At 43.1% G+C, this 13656-nt stretch overlaps 1 protein-coding gene across 1 annotated transcript in view; it reads right to left on the bottom strand.

Annotated features, from left to right (window-relative positions):
• The window catches only part of LOC134456770 (mitochondrial carrier homolog 1-like), a 17263-nt gene extending 10956 nt beyond the window's left edge, over positions 1 to 6307 (bottom strand). The window contains exons 1-3 of the mRNA XM_063208297.1: positions 6018 to 6307; positions 4590 to 4674; positions 4289 to 4395 (exon numbers count right to left, since the gene is read on the bottom strand). Of these exons, the coding sequence (XP_063064367.1) occupies positions 4289 to 4395; positions 4590 to 4674; positions 6018 to 6188 (363 nt within the window). The 5' untranslated portion in view covers positions 6189 to 6307. The remainder of the gene's footprint in view (positions 1 to 4288; positions 4396 to 4589; positions 4675 to 6017) is intronic.
• Positions 6308 to 13656: the final 7349 nt, after the last annotated feature.

The raw sequence follows: 13656 nt of genomic DNA, 5'->3' as shown, positions 1-13656 counted from the left end.
ATGAAAAAGGTAACATTAGTGAATGGGTAGCATGGATTCTGGAAATAAACAACTAAAAATCCCACACAGTGTCCCTTTAAAGGGTTTATGAAACGAAAACAAAGTAAAGGAATTTGACCATTTCCAGGACAGATTCTGAAAGTTCTAAGCCTTGTGAATAAAATGGGATATTGTCTGGGTGATATTTTGTCCTAAAAGTCATGTTAAAACGTTCCCAAAAAGTGTTATGTTTACTTTTTTTCGTGACATGCAAATTTTATGCAAATGATATGCGTGACATAGAAGGGGAGAGTTCACCTCATTCCACCTTGTTCAGATCAATGGCGGCTAGTACCAAAACAAAGCGCAGTGTCAAGCAGTGTGTTGCTGGAGGGCCGAACGGTGCCAGCTGCAAAAATGGCTACTTGACAGAAGGAATATCTTTGCACAAGTTCCCTTCTGTGAAGAATGATGGAACTGTGGCCGACAAGGAGAAGGCTAAAACAAGCTAGGGCTCTGTGGATCCAATGCGTGGTTTTGAAGCAAGCTTCACCACAAATGTGGAGATCGCGGGCATGGCTGGACTAAAGAGAATGCTATTGCCTCAAGCAGTTCCAACAATTGACATCGCCGGCGTGCAGACTGAAACTGCCCCTGTAACTGCTCGGGCACGAAGACAGGTGAGTGCACTGCTTTGCTTTAGGCTACTCGTTTTACCTTGTCCATCTGCTTTGTATGTTGTTTTCAGGAAAGGGTAATGCACATTACATGCCAAACCGATGCGAATGCTCTCGGAATATGCATTTTTTGTTGATTGCCATTCAACTGGTCAATATATTGGTTTTGGGAGGATATCCGCGCATCAGCATGGTGCTCTCGGTCGAGGACAGTCAACTCACAGACTGGGCTACTGCTTAGCGAATAAACGGAGATGCACATAGTGTAGGCCTACTTTGAAGCGTTGATTGTTTGTTTTTAGTATTGTGGTGCACGTGTGGCTGACGTTTGGACACACCTCGTCCTCAGAGTCAGGCTGAGGGACACGCGACGCCTGTGACTTTGAGCACAAAAAATAATAATAATGATAAACGCTAAAAATATGCTGAGGACTCAGGCTATCTAGGGTATTTTTCCACCAGGGTCATTTCACGTGAAATCAGACACTTTGGGACCCGACCGACCCGGATTTCAATCATACTTGGTGTGCCTTTTTAGTAGCAAGGTAGCACCCCAGAACTGCATTGGTTTGAATCTGACACTAATATTAAGGGAGAAACAGACTAGGAAAGGTTCACATGTGAGGGTAGGACACTATACATTCAGCCTTGAATATATCAGTCAGTGTTAGTAACAAAAAGATGCCTGTGGTGTTATTTGAAAGCTCTTTTCTGGCTCTACATATTACACAATCAGCTTGGAATACAACAACTCTCAGAATATGAATTATGATAAATTGAAAAATTAAAAATTGAATATCTAAAAATCTATATTTTAAAATGGCCAGTTCCTTGTCCAAACGTAGCCGGCAATGTCATTAGCAACACCTCAAATGCTGGTGTTCGGTTCTTTATTCATTTCAGAGAGAATTTGACTCACAAATATGGCATCATACAGACCACTTACTAATAATATGGTAATACCATAGTAGCATCACATGACTATGACAAAAACAAAAACGGTCAGTTTCCATGGTCCCAGGTTTCAGAAACTAAGGCAGATGTCCATTTATACACACCAAATGATGATATGTGTGTTTGAGCATTCCTTCTCTGTGTACCTGTGTCATCTTCCCTTTACCGTACTTTAAAGAGATAATCAATGGCTACACTCTCATTTTGTACTCTACCAGTGCATTTGAAGCAGCAGCTGTGTCTTTTGTAGATAATGTATAAGTACGTCCCGTTGCAGTTACAGGTTCCACTACCAGAAGCACATCCTGATGATCCATGACAAGTCTATCTGGTCTGAAGGGAAAAGTGAAGGATGGAGATGGTCCATGAGGATGCAGGAAGTTCAGTTTCACCTCTCCGGTGCTCGGCATACATTCCTCAACACATGCTAGCCACCAGTTGCCATCATATACAGCTACAACATACCCTTTGATGCATGAAAATGTAACACATTCCTTTACTGAGCTCACTCTTTCAACTCTGCCTTCTCTGAATGCTGAAAATGGCCTAACTTCCACTGTGTCCATTGACAATGGGCAGAAGCTGTGTAGTTTTTGAGTACCTGGAATAGTTCTTGCAGATTCCAACCTTTTCAACAGGTTTCTCAGCTTCATGATGGTACATCTCTGTTGTGGCAAACTGGCAATGGATGTTCTTGAGAGAGATGCACCATCATGAAGCTGAGAACCTGTTGAAGAGGTTTGAATCTGCAAGAACTATTCCAGGTACTCAAAAACTACACAGCTTCTGCCCATTGTCAATGGACATTAGGCCATTTTCCGCATTCAGAGAAGGAGTTGAAAGAGTGAGCTCAGTAAAGGAATGTGTTACATTTTCAAGCATCAAAGGGTATGTTGTAGCTGTATATGATGGCAACTGGTGACTAGCATGTGTTGAGGAATGTATGCTGAGCACTGGAGAGGTGAAACTGAACTTCCTGCATCCTCATGGACCATCTCCATCCTCCACTTTTCCCTTCAGACCAGATAGACTTGTCATGGATCATCAGGATGTGCTTCTGGTAGTGGTGGAACCTAACTGCAGCGGGACGTACTTATACATTACCTACAAAAGACACAGCTGCTGCTTCAAATGCACTGGTAGAGTACAAAATGAGAGTGTAGCCATTGATTATCTCGTTAAAGTACTGTAAAGGGAAGATGACACAGGTACACAGAGAAGGAATGTTCAAACATTCACATATCATCATTTGGTGTGTATAAATGGACATCTGCCTTAGTTTCTGAAACCTGGGACCATGGAAACTGACCATTTTTGTTTTGTTTTTGCTTCGTCATGTGATGCTACTACGGTATTACCATATTATTAGTAAGTGGTCTGTATGATGCCATATTTGTGAGTCAAATTCTCTCTGAAATGAATAAAGAACCGAACACCAGCATTTGAGGTGTTGCTAATGACATTGTCGGCTACGTTTGGACAAGGAACTGGCCATTTTAAAATATAGTTTTTTTAGATATTCAATTTTTAATTTTTCAATTTATCATAATTCATATTCTGAGAGTTGTTGTATTCCAAGCTGATTGTGTAATATGTAGAGCCAGAAAAGAGCTTTCAAACAATACCACAGGCATCTTTTTGTGACTAACACTGACTGATATATTCAAGGCTGAATGTATAGTGTCCTACCCTAAAATGTGAACCTTTCCTAGTCTGTTTCTACCTTAATATTAGTGTCAGATTCAAACCAATGCAGTTCTGGGGTGCTACCTTGCTACTAAAAAGGCACACCAAGTATGATTGAAATCCGGATCGGTCGGGTCCCAAAGCGTCTGATTTCACGTGAAATGACCCAACAGCCTAATACCTCCGTTTTTTCTCTAGTTGATTATACTTTTGCATGTAGCCTACATGCATTTCAATCACACTATATCGCGCAATTGAATCAAAATGCCCCCCATTTGTCAACAAATACACACGCCATGTCATCTTTGGGTCATAGCAAAGCGCCCTTAGCAACCGTAACCATAAACAAAACGAACTGTCAGGCTATGTCAACAATCGTCACTTCGCCTGTCAGACATGTCACTTTCTGCAGATGTATCAGTGCCTCTGAAATAGATTTGTGCTGCTGTTTTTTTTCTCATGAGGTTGGATGTGTGGTTTTTCGACACGCTGATGTTTGTATCAAAATTTTGGTTCCTTTATAAGACGTGGGTCCATCAAATGTGTGTTGTTTTCTCAGATCGCCATACTAGCAAACCAGGGACTCTCCTCTTTGATGTCACAGCCCAGCTCATTAGTCACACCAAATTTCACAGAATTCACACTTTGAGTTGCCATTTTCACAAGTTCCTCCAGGATGATTGGGTTCAAAGTCTCATCGATGCTATCAGAAAAAACAACGCTTTAATGGGAATGACCGTTTGTTTTCGTTTCATAAACCCTTTAAGAAGTCATATAATCTATGTGTGAATTCTTGCCATTGAAATGTTTTCAGAACATAATTTGCTTTTTAAACCTCTATAAAATGTATTATTCAATGCAAAGCCCAATACAAAAATGTACATTTCCCAACATTCTATGAAATGGATATATCTCATTTTGGAAAAGAGCTCTTCATATTGTCTCTGTGTGTTTATGTGAATGCATGTGCATGTGCGTCTGCGTGTGTTTACCTGTTTGACTCTACTTCTCACCACAGTAGAGATGGCACTGGACATGATGCGAGGAGAAAGACCCCTGAACAGTCCCCTCTTGCCGTCCACAGACACTATATGCTGGGCTACACACACACACACACACACACACACACACACACACATTCATCAAGTGAAGGTTAATATTCATTTACATTCACTAATTGTCTAAACTGTGTGTGTGTGTGTGTGTGTGTGTGTGTGTGTGTGTGTGTGTGTGTGTGTGTGTGTGTGTGTGTGTGTGTGTGTGTGTGTGTGTGTGTGTGTGTGTATTTCTCACCATAAGAGAAGAATCCAGGCAGGTATAGTACTTTCCTCCCAAACATGGTGGTGCCCACTGTAGGGGGGAGGGGCTCATGGCCAACCTGACACAGAGAGTTGCAAACAACAATGAAATAACTGGTAACACTTCACAATAACCTAACTAAGGGTTAGCTAATGGTTTGTTGCGCATCTATAATACTATTATAAACATTGATACATCATTATTAAATTACTTGTATAACACTTACTAAACATTTGCTGATGACAATAATATATTAGGGCTGCACGATTATGAAATTAAAAGTAATACCTGTTATATTTCAAATTGAAAAACATGTGAAGTACTCAGTCACTTCTTTTGCAAATCACTTGTAATGATGAACTATTTTGTGCTAGAAATTATGAATGAAGGAAGCGAAGCACTCTTCAGATTTTTCTGTCTATTCGTCTACGAACGTTTCGGGCAGAGCCCTTCCTCAGCGTGTAATGGCGATTGCCGTGCTAGAAATTATGGCTATAACAAGCAGTGGCCTAGTATACAGCCCACATGATTGATCCCGGCCCCTGATCACAGTGAGGGACGATAATGTGGTCCCCAGAGAAAAAAAGTTAGACCCCTGGTATAGATTGTGTTTCGCTTTGGTCAACATCAAACTTACAAACATATAGTACAAACTACAAACACACCAAGCTTTGGAATTGGGTCATTTTAATTTCATCAGATCATCTGACTATGTGCATGTACGTGGTCATGAACTTGCAAACTGGAAGGTCAAAGGGTCAGACTGACTTGATGTAGTTTTGGTTATTATATAGCCCACCAAAACTGAGCAGGCAGATCTATGCAGTAGTTATTGGTAGTGGCTGTGTGGGACTAGCACACGGGGACGCCAGAGGGAGACTTGTATCTTTTTTATCTGTCATAGGCACACGTGTGTGAGCAGTCCTTATCAGCTGTGTGTGAACTGAACTCCAAAACAACCTGACGTCACACATCACCAGAGGGCTAGCTGGCCTGCCGTTTAGAAATATCCGTGTTGGCTTTAGCTTAAGTGGAAATTAAATTGATTCAGTTCCTCTTATTGGATAACACACATCCAAATCATCTTGTTATAATCATCAGAGCTGATTCATAAGATATATTAGCCGACAGCCGACACTGATCCACACGACTAGGTTTAGAAGAGGTTTTATATTGTATTATGCAGTTCTAGATGGCAGCTCCAGACGAGAATTAACTCTTGGCCCTGTACTGGTTGGAATCACTATGAATGCCAGCATTGACACGAGACAGTAGACAAACAATGTAGCTGGCTGCAGGACGTAAGCAACCTTGTCAACTGTGTCTCCGTGAGTGAGTGTGTGACAATGAGCTTCATAAGACTGTGAGTGTGAGCCCAAATATCGCTGGTGAAATTACAGAAGCATTATAGTCCGCTGTTACCTGAATGAGCAGTTTGACGTAGAGCAGCGGGTGTGTGATGGCTGTGACTCCGGCTCCCAGCAAGATGACAGCGGTGTCGGTGTCCACTGTGCTCGGGCTGCTGCCATCGCGGGGGTAGGAGGGCTCTGGCCTGTCTCCCGGCTCGCCGGGGAAGTTCTCCGGAGTGGCCATCACCTCCACGAATTATAGATGTGGTTAAGTGCTATTTTATAACAACAAGTTACTGAGGAGACTTAAAAACTGAGAGAAACAAACGCCTGCGGTAGTAGTGCTGTTACTGAGCCGCTTGGATAGCAGAGTCGATGCTCCTTGGAAGTAGCATGACATTCTTGTCAAAATAATAGTACACTACTGAAGATGATTGCCTAGATGCCACACAGAGACACATGGTAACATAACATTCACAATACTATTAAACCGAAATGGAAACAGGCAGGCAAATCAATATTGCAACAATTATAAATAGCCTATATAGCCATATAAAAATATAGCGTGTCTTTTCTTTGTAGCCCACACATGGAAATTGTGAAGGGTAATTGTAAATGGCACTAAGATATATCTGCATTATGCACAATAGCAATAATGCAGGCCTACTTCACCAGATAAGTAGCCTAAGAGGAGATGGGATGCCACACACGCTGCTGAGATGCAGTAATCAATGGAATAGCTTTTATTTTGACAATCCCATTACCGGGTCCGGAAATGGTTTCTGCAATCAAAAACCGAACATCAGGGAAAAAAGGAAAACAAAAAAAAAGGAAAACATGACAGCGGGAGAGGGGGCGTGGTCCTTGTTTGCTGCATTGACTGTATGTACCAAACCCTAATGTAAGGGAAAGGTTGGTTATAATTATTCCTGGACAAATCTTTTAGGCGGTTAATGCACGTTTTTTTCTAACTTGTAGGCTAGTGCTCTCCTGCATCCCCATACAGGCAACTGTATCTCAAGTGGCCGGTGTGGCAGCTTTTGTGATATGCACCGGAATTCTCATCCGCCCTGTATCTGCTTGTAGACCGAGTAAAGTTAAGTACAGGGTACAGTTGGGGTAAATCAAATATACCTGTGTAACAACAAGACTCTGATCTAATTCCAAAGTGTAGGCATAACATAAATGACAGTCCCAAAACAATTGCTGACCATATCGAAGATTGTGTAGGCCTAATCTCTGTTTATGTTGACATTCGGTTCCTGCCATACATTTGTCCCACATCGCTTGCCATAGCCTCGTACAAGCAGATGTAGCCTACGTGCGGATGAGAATTCCGGTGCATATCACAAAAGCTGCCACACCGGACCTGCCAGTCGTAATTGCAAAATATTGCACATTTTTGCTTCATATTGGAATGGCATTGCTAGTCAATCAACTCAAGGTATATGTCAGCATTGGCTATAAAGAGCATTGATTGCAAATGGTAAGCAAAAAAAAATCAAGTAGGTATATTGAAAAGTCTCAGTCAGACACCCAGCCCCTTTGTAATCGGCTAGATATTTAGGCTAGGCCTAGGCCTACTTCTTGTTTTTCCATGGCTGGAACCAAGCCCGCCCGCAGGGGGGACAAACGGGTATGTTGTCCCGGGCCCAGGGAGATAGGGGGCCCATAATTTGGTCCCCATTGCATTGTATGTATTGGGTTGGGGCCCTTTCAGATGACGTTGTCCTGGGCCTAGCAAAAGCTGTCAGCGGCCGTGGCTGGAAGAGTTAAACCATCTGGCAGTCTGCATAACGTCCATCCCAAGTGTATTTCGTCTCAAATTAGGCCTGATCTCCAAACGTTGAATTAATAGCCTTATACTTTTAAAATATAGGCCTATATATATCAACTTAAGCCTATAGGCTACTGTGCAATTTAACAGCCTAAACAGAAAATGTAGCAATGGATACTGATATAAAACATTTTGCCTCAGTAATAATTCAATTTGATCATGGATATAATAGCATGCACATATTATTTGAATATGATTTAATGTCCTTGTGAGTCTCCGTTAGAGACTTCAGCAAACCACTAATCAGCACTTATCAGCACCAATCAGCGAAGTGGTTTTGCAGTTGTGCCTCTTACAGACCACATAGGGGCAGTATTGCACCATTCAGCAACTGAGCCTGAATGAGGTTCAGCGAGTCTACTGTAAAATTGCACCTCTCTCTCTCTCTCTCTCTCTCTCTCTCTCTCTCTCTCTCTCTCTCTCTCTCTCTCTCTCTCTCTCTCTCTCTCTCTCTCTCTCTCTCTCTCTCTCTCTCACACACACACACACACACACACACACACACACACACACACACACACACACACACACACACACACACACACACACACAGAGAGAGAGAGTTGTATTGTACTGTGAGGCAGAGGAAGTTGAAAGTGTCCTTGAGCTCCTAATCATGTGGTGGTGATGTGGTGATGGTGTTTGGTGGCTAAAGGCCAGTCTTTATGATGTCTGTAATTGCTCTCCTGACTGATCACTCTAATATTGAATGCAAATGATCTCCACAACTACGCACCTCTCATCTCATGGTTTGGTGATAATCGTCCTCTCCACTCCTCTCCCCCTCTCACCTTAATTATCGCTGCTGTCTAGTGCAAACATCCATCCTGTCACACTATCACACACTCCTTTCTCATTGACACTCACATCTCCTACAGTCATAGTGTATTCTACTCTCTCATTCCCTCCTCTCACACTCACACACGCGGCTTGCACACACTCAGACAAGCAGGTCAGTCGGATGTCCGTAATTCCTCTCCGGACCATATCATTGTAATTTTGAATGCAAATGATCCTCAAAATTAGGCTTCTGACGTCTGATGTCTGGTGGTTTGGTGATATGAGTCTTCCTCCTCTCAGACACATTAATTGTCTCTACTGTTTGATACAAATAGTTTCCTCCATTGTCACACCCCCCCCCTCTCACACACACACACACACACACACACACACACACACACACACACACACACACACACACACACACACACACACACACACACACACACACACACACACACACAGATGCTCCTCTCACACTTCTACGCTCCTCACACTCATACACACCGCCCCCTTTTACATACCTCTGGTGTCTCACAGACACTAGTAGCCTACCTCTGGTGTCAGATGCATGTTCATAGTCGCATACTGTACACGTTCTCCTCCCACACACTCATCTCTTACACATACACGCACACACTCGTATATCCTGTCCTCTCCCACACACACACAATCACGCAAACTCTTTTCACAAACTCGTACTCCCACACACTCCTGTCCTGTCCCCTGCCCTCCCGTGCCCTGTAATCTCTGGTGTGGGCTGCAAGTCTTTTATTTCTCTTCTGAATCTTCTCGGCTGTCGTCAGGGGACACGATTGAAAATGTTCCTGACACACACTCTACGTGCTTTCACACTGCACTTTCTCGCATGACACATTCACACACTAACCAATACAATATTAATCTAGTGTCGTTGGATGTGAGTCTTCCTCTTGAATCGCAGATCAACTATCATCAGCGCGGCATTTGTTAATTGTGTGTGTCTGTGTGCGTGGGTGCGTGCATGTGCGTTGTGCATGTGTGCTACCATAGTATGTCATGGTTACTCATAAGTATTCGGAACCAACCATTGTATACTATGGCTTATCCATGATTTTTTTGTGTTTTACCATCGTTTTACTATGAAAACTAACCATGGTATAACCAAAGAGGGTGGAGTAATAAAGAGGCTTCGAAACCCGCCCACCCAATACAAAAGTGTGTGCTCAAGTTGGGTCTCTTAAGGGGGCGTTGTCCCCTCCTTCTTTATTTTTGAGGTGTTTGCATGAGAAGTGTGCTACCGCCATCTACAGCGCTAAGGGGACTCCATTTATTCTCAACCTCAGGACTCCGAAGGTCTCCTAACCGAAGGTCTCCTAAAGGGGCGTTCACCCGACAGAAAGTGGATACCAGAAATTAACTAGAATGACTTATCTCTGTCTAGAGTATCTCTGGTATAACCATCCTAACAAACCATACTCAAAAATATGTGAAAACCACGAATAACCATGGTTGATTGTGGGAGTCATGGTTACAAAAAAAAACATATGAAAATCATGAATATCTACTTGTGGACAGCCGTGGCATAATGGTTAGAGAGCTTGACTGAAGATCACAGAGTTGCAGGTTTGAATCCCACTCTTACCTCTCCTGTGAACCAGCCTAGGCTGGAGTGCCCTTGAGCAAGGCACCTAACCCCACATTGCTCCAAGGACTGTAATCAATATGCACGTTGGATAAAAAAGCGTCATCTAAGTGCAATTTAATGAATAACTATAAACTGTGGTAAAACCACGGTTAGTTTTCAGAGGAAAACCACGGTTAATTTCCGTATGGGGTATAGTTAAACCATAGGCAAACAATGATTGAACCATAAAAAAAGCCAAACCATGCTTAAAAAAACGTGAAAATCATGATTTGCCATGGTCGATTTTCGTAAGGGGGTTGACAATGATAACTGCTTTTAAGAAGTGTGAGACAGATAAAAGTTTCAATACAGTAGTACATCTCTCTCTCTCTCTCTCTCTCTCTCTCTCTCTCTCTCTCTCTCTCTCTCTCTCTCTCTCTCACACACACACACACACACACACACACACACACACACACACACACACACACACACACACACACACACACACACACACACACAAAGATACATAATTGTATGTAAACACCTCAGAGCCAGTTTTCTCTCATTAAGGAGGAAAAATGTCAGCAGATCAGCACACATGCACCCACACACATATAGGATGGCATACGCACACATGCACACACACACACACACACACACACACACACACACACACACACACACACACACACACACACACACACACACACACACACACACACACGCGCGCGCACACACACACACACACACACACACACACACACACACACACACACACACACACGTTTCAATGAAATAGAAACAGCAATGACCAGCATGCAGTGATCTCTATACGAGAGGTCATTATGTTATATTGTGTGTGTGTGTGTGTGTGTATGTGTGTGTGTGTCTGTGTGTCTGTGTGTGTGTGTGTGTGTGTGTGTGTGTGTGTGTGTGTGTGTGTGTGTGTGTGTGTGTGTGTGTGTGTGTGTGTGTGTGTGTGTGTGTGTGGATGTGGACGTGTGGAGTGAAGGCCGAATGCCTCCCACAGACTCAAGTCCTCTCTACACCTACAGGCTCTGATTGCGGACATCAGAGCCATTGTGAGTGTGTGTGTGTGTGTGTTTGTGTGTGTGTGTGTGTGTGTGTGTGTGTGTGTGTGTGTGTGTGTGTGTGTGTGTGTGTGTCTGTGTGTGTGTGTCTGTGTGTGTGTGTGTGTGTGTTTGTACGCCTCAATCTTTCGAGGCATTGTGTGTGTCATCGCTCCAATCTGGAGTCGTATTCAGCTGGATAGACGGGCTGATTAAGACACATAGGCCAACCAGAGGGAGAAGGCATGACTCACATCAACACACACACACACACACACACACGCACACACACACACACACACACACACACACACACACACACACACACACACACACACACACACACGCCAAGGCAGACACACATACACAGAGACGGACAGACACACAGACACACCAAAGCAGACAGACAGTCACACACACACACACACACACACACACACACACACACACACACACACACACACACACACACACACACACACACACACACACACACACACAAACATAAAGACTGCTAGAAGTCACAGTGAAGTCTATTGGAATTGGTCACACACACACACACACACACACACACACACACACACACACACACACACACACACACACACACACACACACACAGACATAAACATAAAGACTGCTAGAAGCCACAGTGAAGTCTATTGGAATTAGTCACACACACACACACACACACACACACACACACACACACACACACACACACACACACACACACACACACACACACACACACACCATAATCCGACTAACTCTGCTTTAGGTCTTCGCTAACTGTATGTGTAACGGATGCCAACTAGCAAAGTTTGGCAGGCCTCATACAGATAGTGCTGAGCTATTTGGCCTAGACCTTTAGCGCAGTGGTATCGTACCTGTGTCTCCCATGCCGATCTGGAGAGTTGACTGGAAAGTCATGACTAGGTGGCGAGTCCTGAGTAGCAGACTGAAGATGACCTTGGAGTAGTAGGATGACCTTGGTCACTTATACAAGGAGTAAAGGTCAATAGAAAAGCATCGATTCTGGTGCCTCCACACAAAACAGGTCAGTCAGATTGCCATCTTAAAGTCAAATAGTGAAATAAATTCAAGGTCTTTTATAGACCATTAGCACCCAAGATATGGTCAAAGCCCGTCCACCCTTTCAAAAGTTATTTCACAAATCAAAACCTGTGATAGCCACGTGTCGTGTTCAGTAGAAGCTACTGACTTTGTGCCAAGTTTTCTTCTTTGCAAGGTGTGGGCAACCTCCATTAATCCCCTACACATTAGCAGCATGAAAGCCTCATGGACGTTGCATGACGTGGACATGAAAGGGGAGAAAAGAAATGGCTCCTGCTGTATGGAGCCCGGAATGTTCCAATAAAATGCGAATGAAAAGGAGGAGACAGACACATGAAGATGAATGGTTTATAAATAGCCATCAGAAATACAAATATAAAAATGTGAGACACAAATACGGACGGACAGCTTCCGATACCTTCAGAAGGTGGGGGCAGAATAAAGCCAAGCCTGGTATTCATGGCTGCATGGCTGACACACAGCTCAGGGCCTTAAAACATAAAGCCCTGACTCACAGATACAGTTCCTGCTGTATTCTCCAGTTCCTTGTTGCTTCGACGTCAACATTGAGATTTTATTCAATACGTATCTCACAAAAGCACAATTAAAAAGGTCATTATGACATTTGCAAGCAGGATGTTAAAGGTGGAAGCAAAGTCTTCAGTGGGGAAACTTTATTGTATGACAGTGGGAAAACTTCATTATTTTCTCCACAAAAGTGAGTCGACACCAAGCCAAAAGATCACAAGCATCAGGAAAGGATGGGAGAATTGAGTTACGCCCACAATATATGACTATACCACCACAAGCCATTTGCACACCACAAGTCTCATGAATTTGCCTTGATTGTGCACTAACCTTTGGTATACTAAACAGCACTCTTTCTTATATAAAAGTATTGAATCAGAACCAGCAAATTCAAGCAATGGCACACTTGTTGGTGCCCTTGTGCTCTAAATTAACACCTGCCAACCGGTCAAATGCTGGTGAAAATTCAGTTTGGCTGGTAGAAAACAAAACTTACTTACCACTTTGACCCATTAGTTAGTGTGTGTTTGGCTGGTAAGATATAACATCTATTAGCCATTTTGGCTGGTGATGAAAAAATGCAATTTAGAGCCCTGCAGGGATTGTGTTTTAACCATTATTAGTGGTATTAGAGTCCAAATGTTCACAGAATATTTCAGATGGTGATGCAAGCACCATATCTGATACAGATGATGTTGAGAGTGTACTATTGAAGGAAAGTATGTTGTCCAGCTTCAAATCCAAGATGACTGCCAGTTTTCAACATGGCCACCACATTCAATGTAAAAGAAACGTTTTTCAAGGTAGAGTT

This window comes from Engraulis encrasicolus, chromosome 10 (genome assembly GCF_034702125.1).
Source record: "Engraulis encrasicolus isolate BLACKSEA-1 chromosome 10, IST_EnEncr_1.0, whole genome shotgun sequence".
NCBI lineage: Eukaryota > Metazoa > Chordata > Actinopteri > Clupeiformes > Engraulidae > Engraulis > Engraulis encrasicolus.
This window is presented reverse-complemented; position numbering and strand designations above follow the sequence as displayed.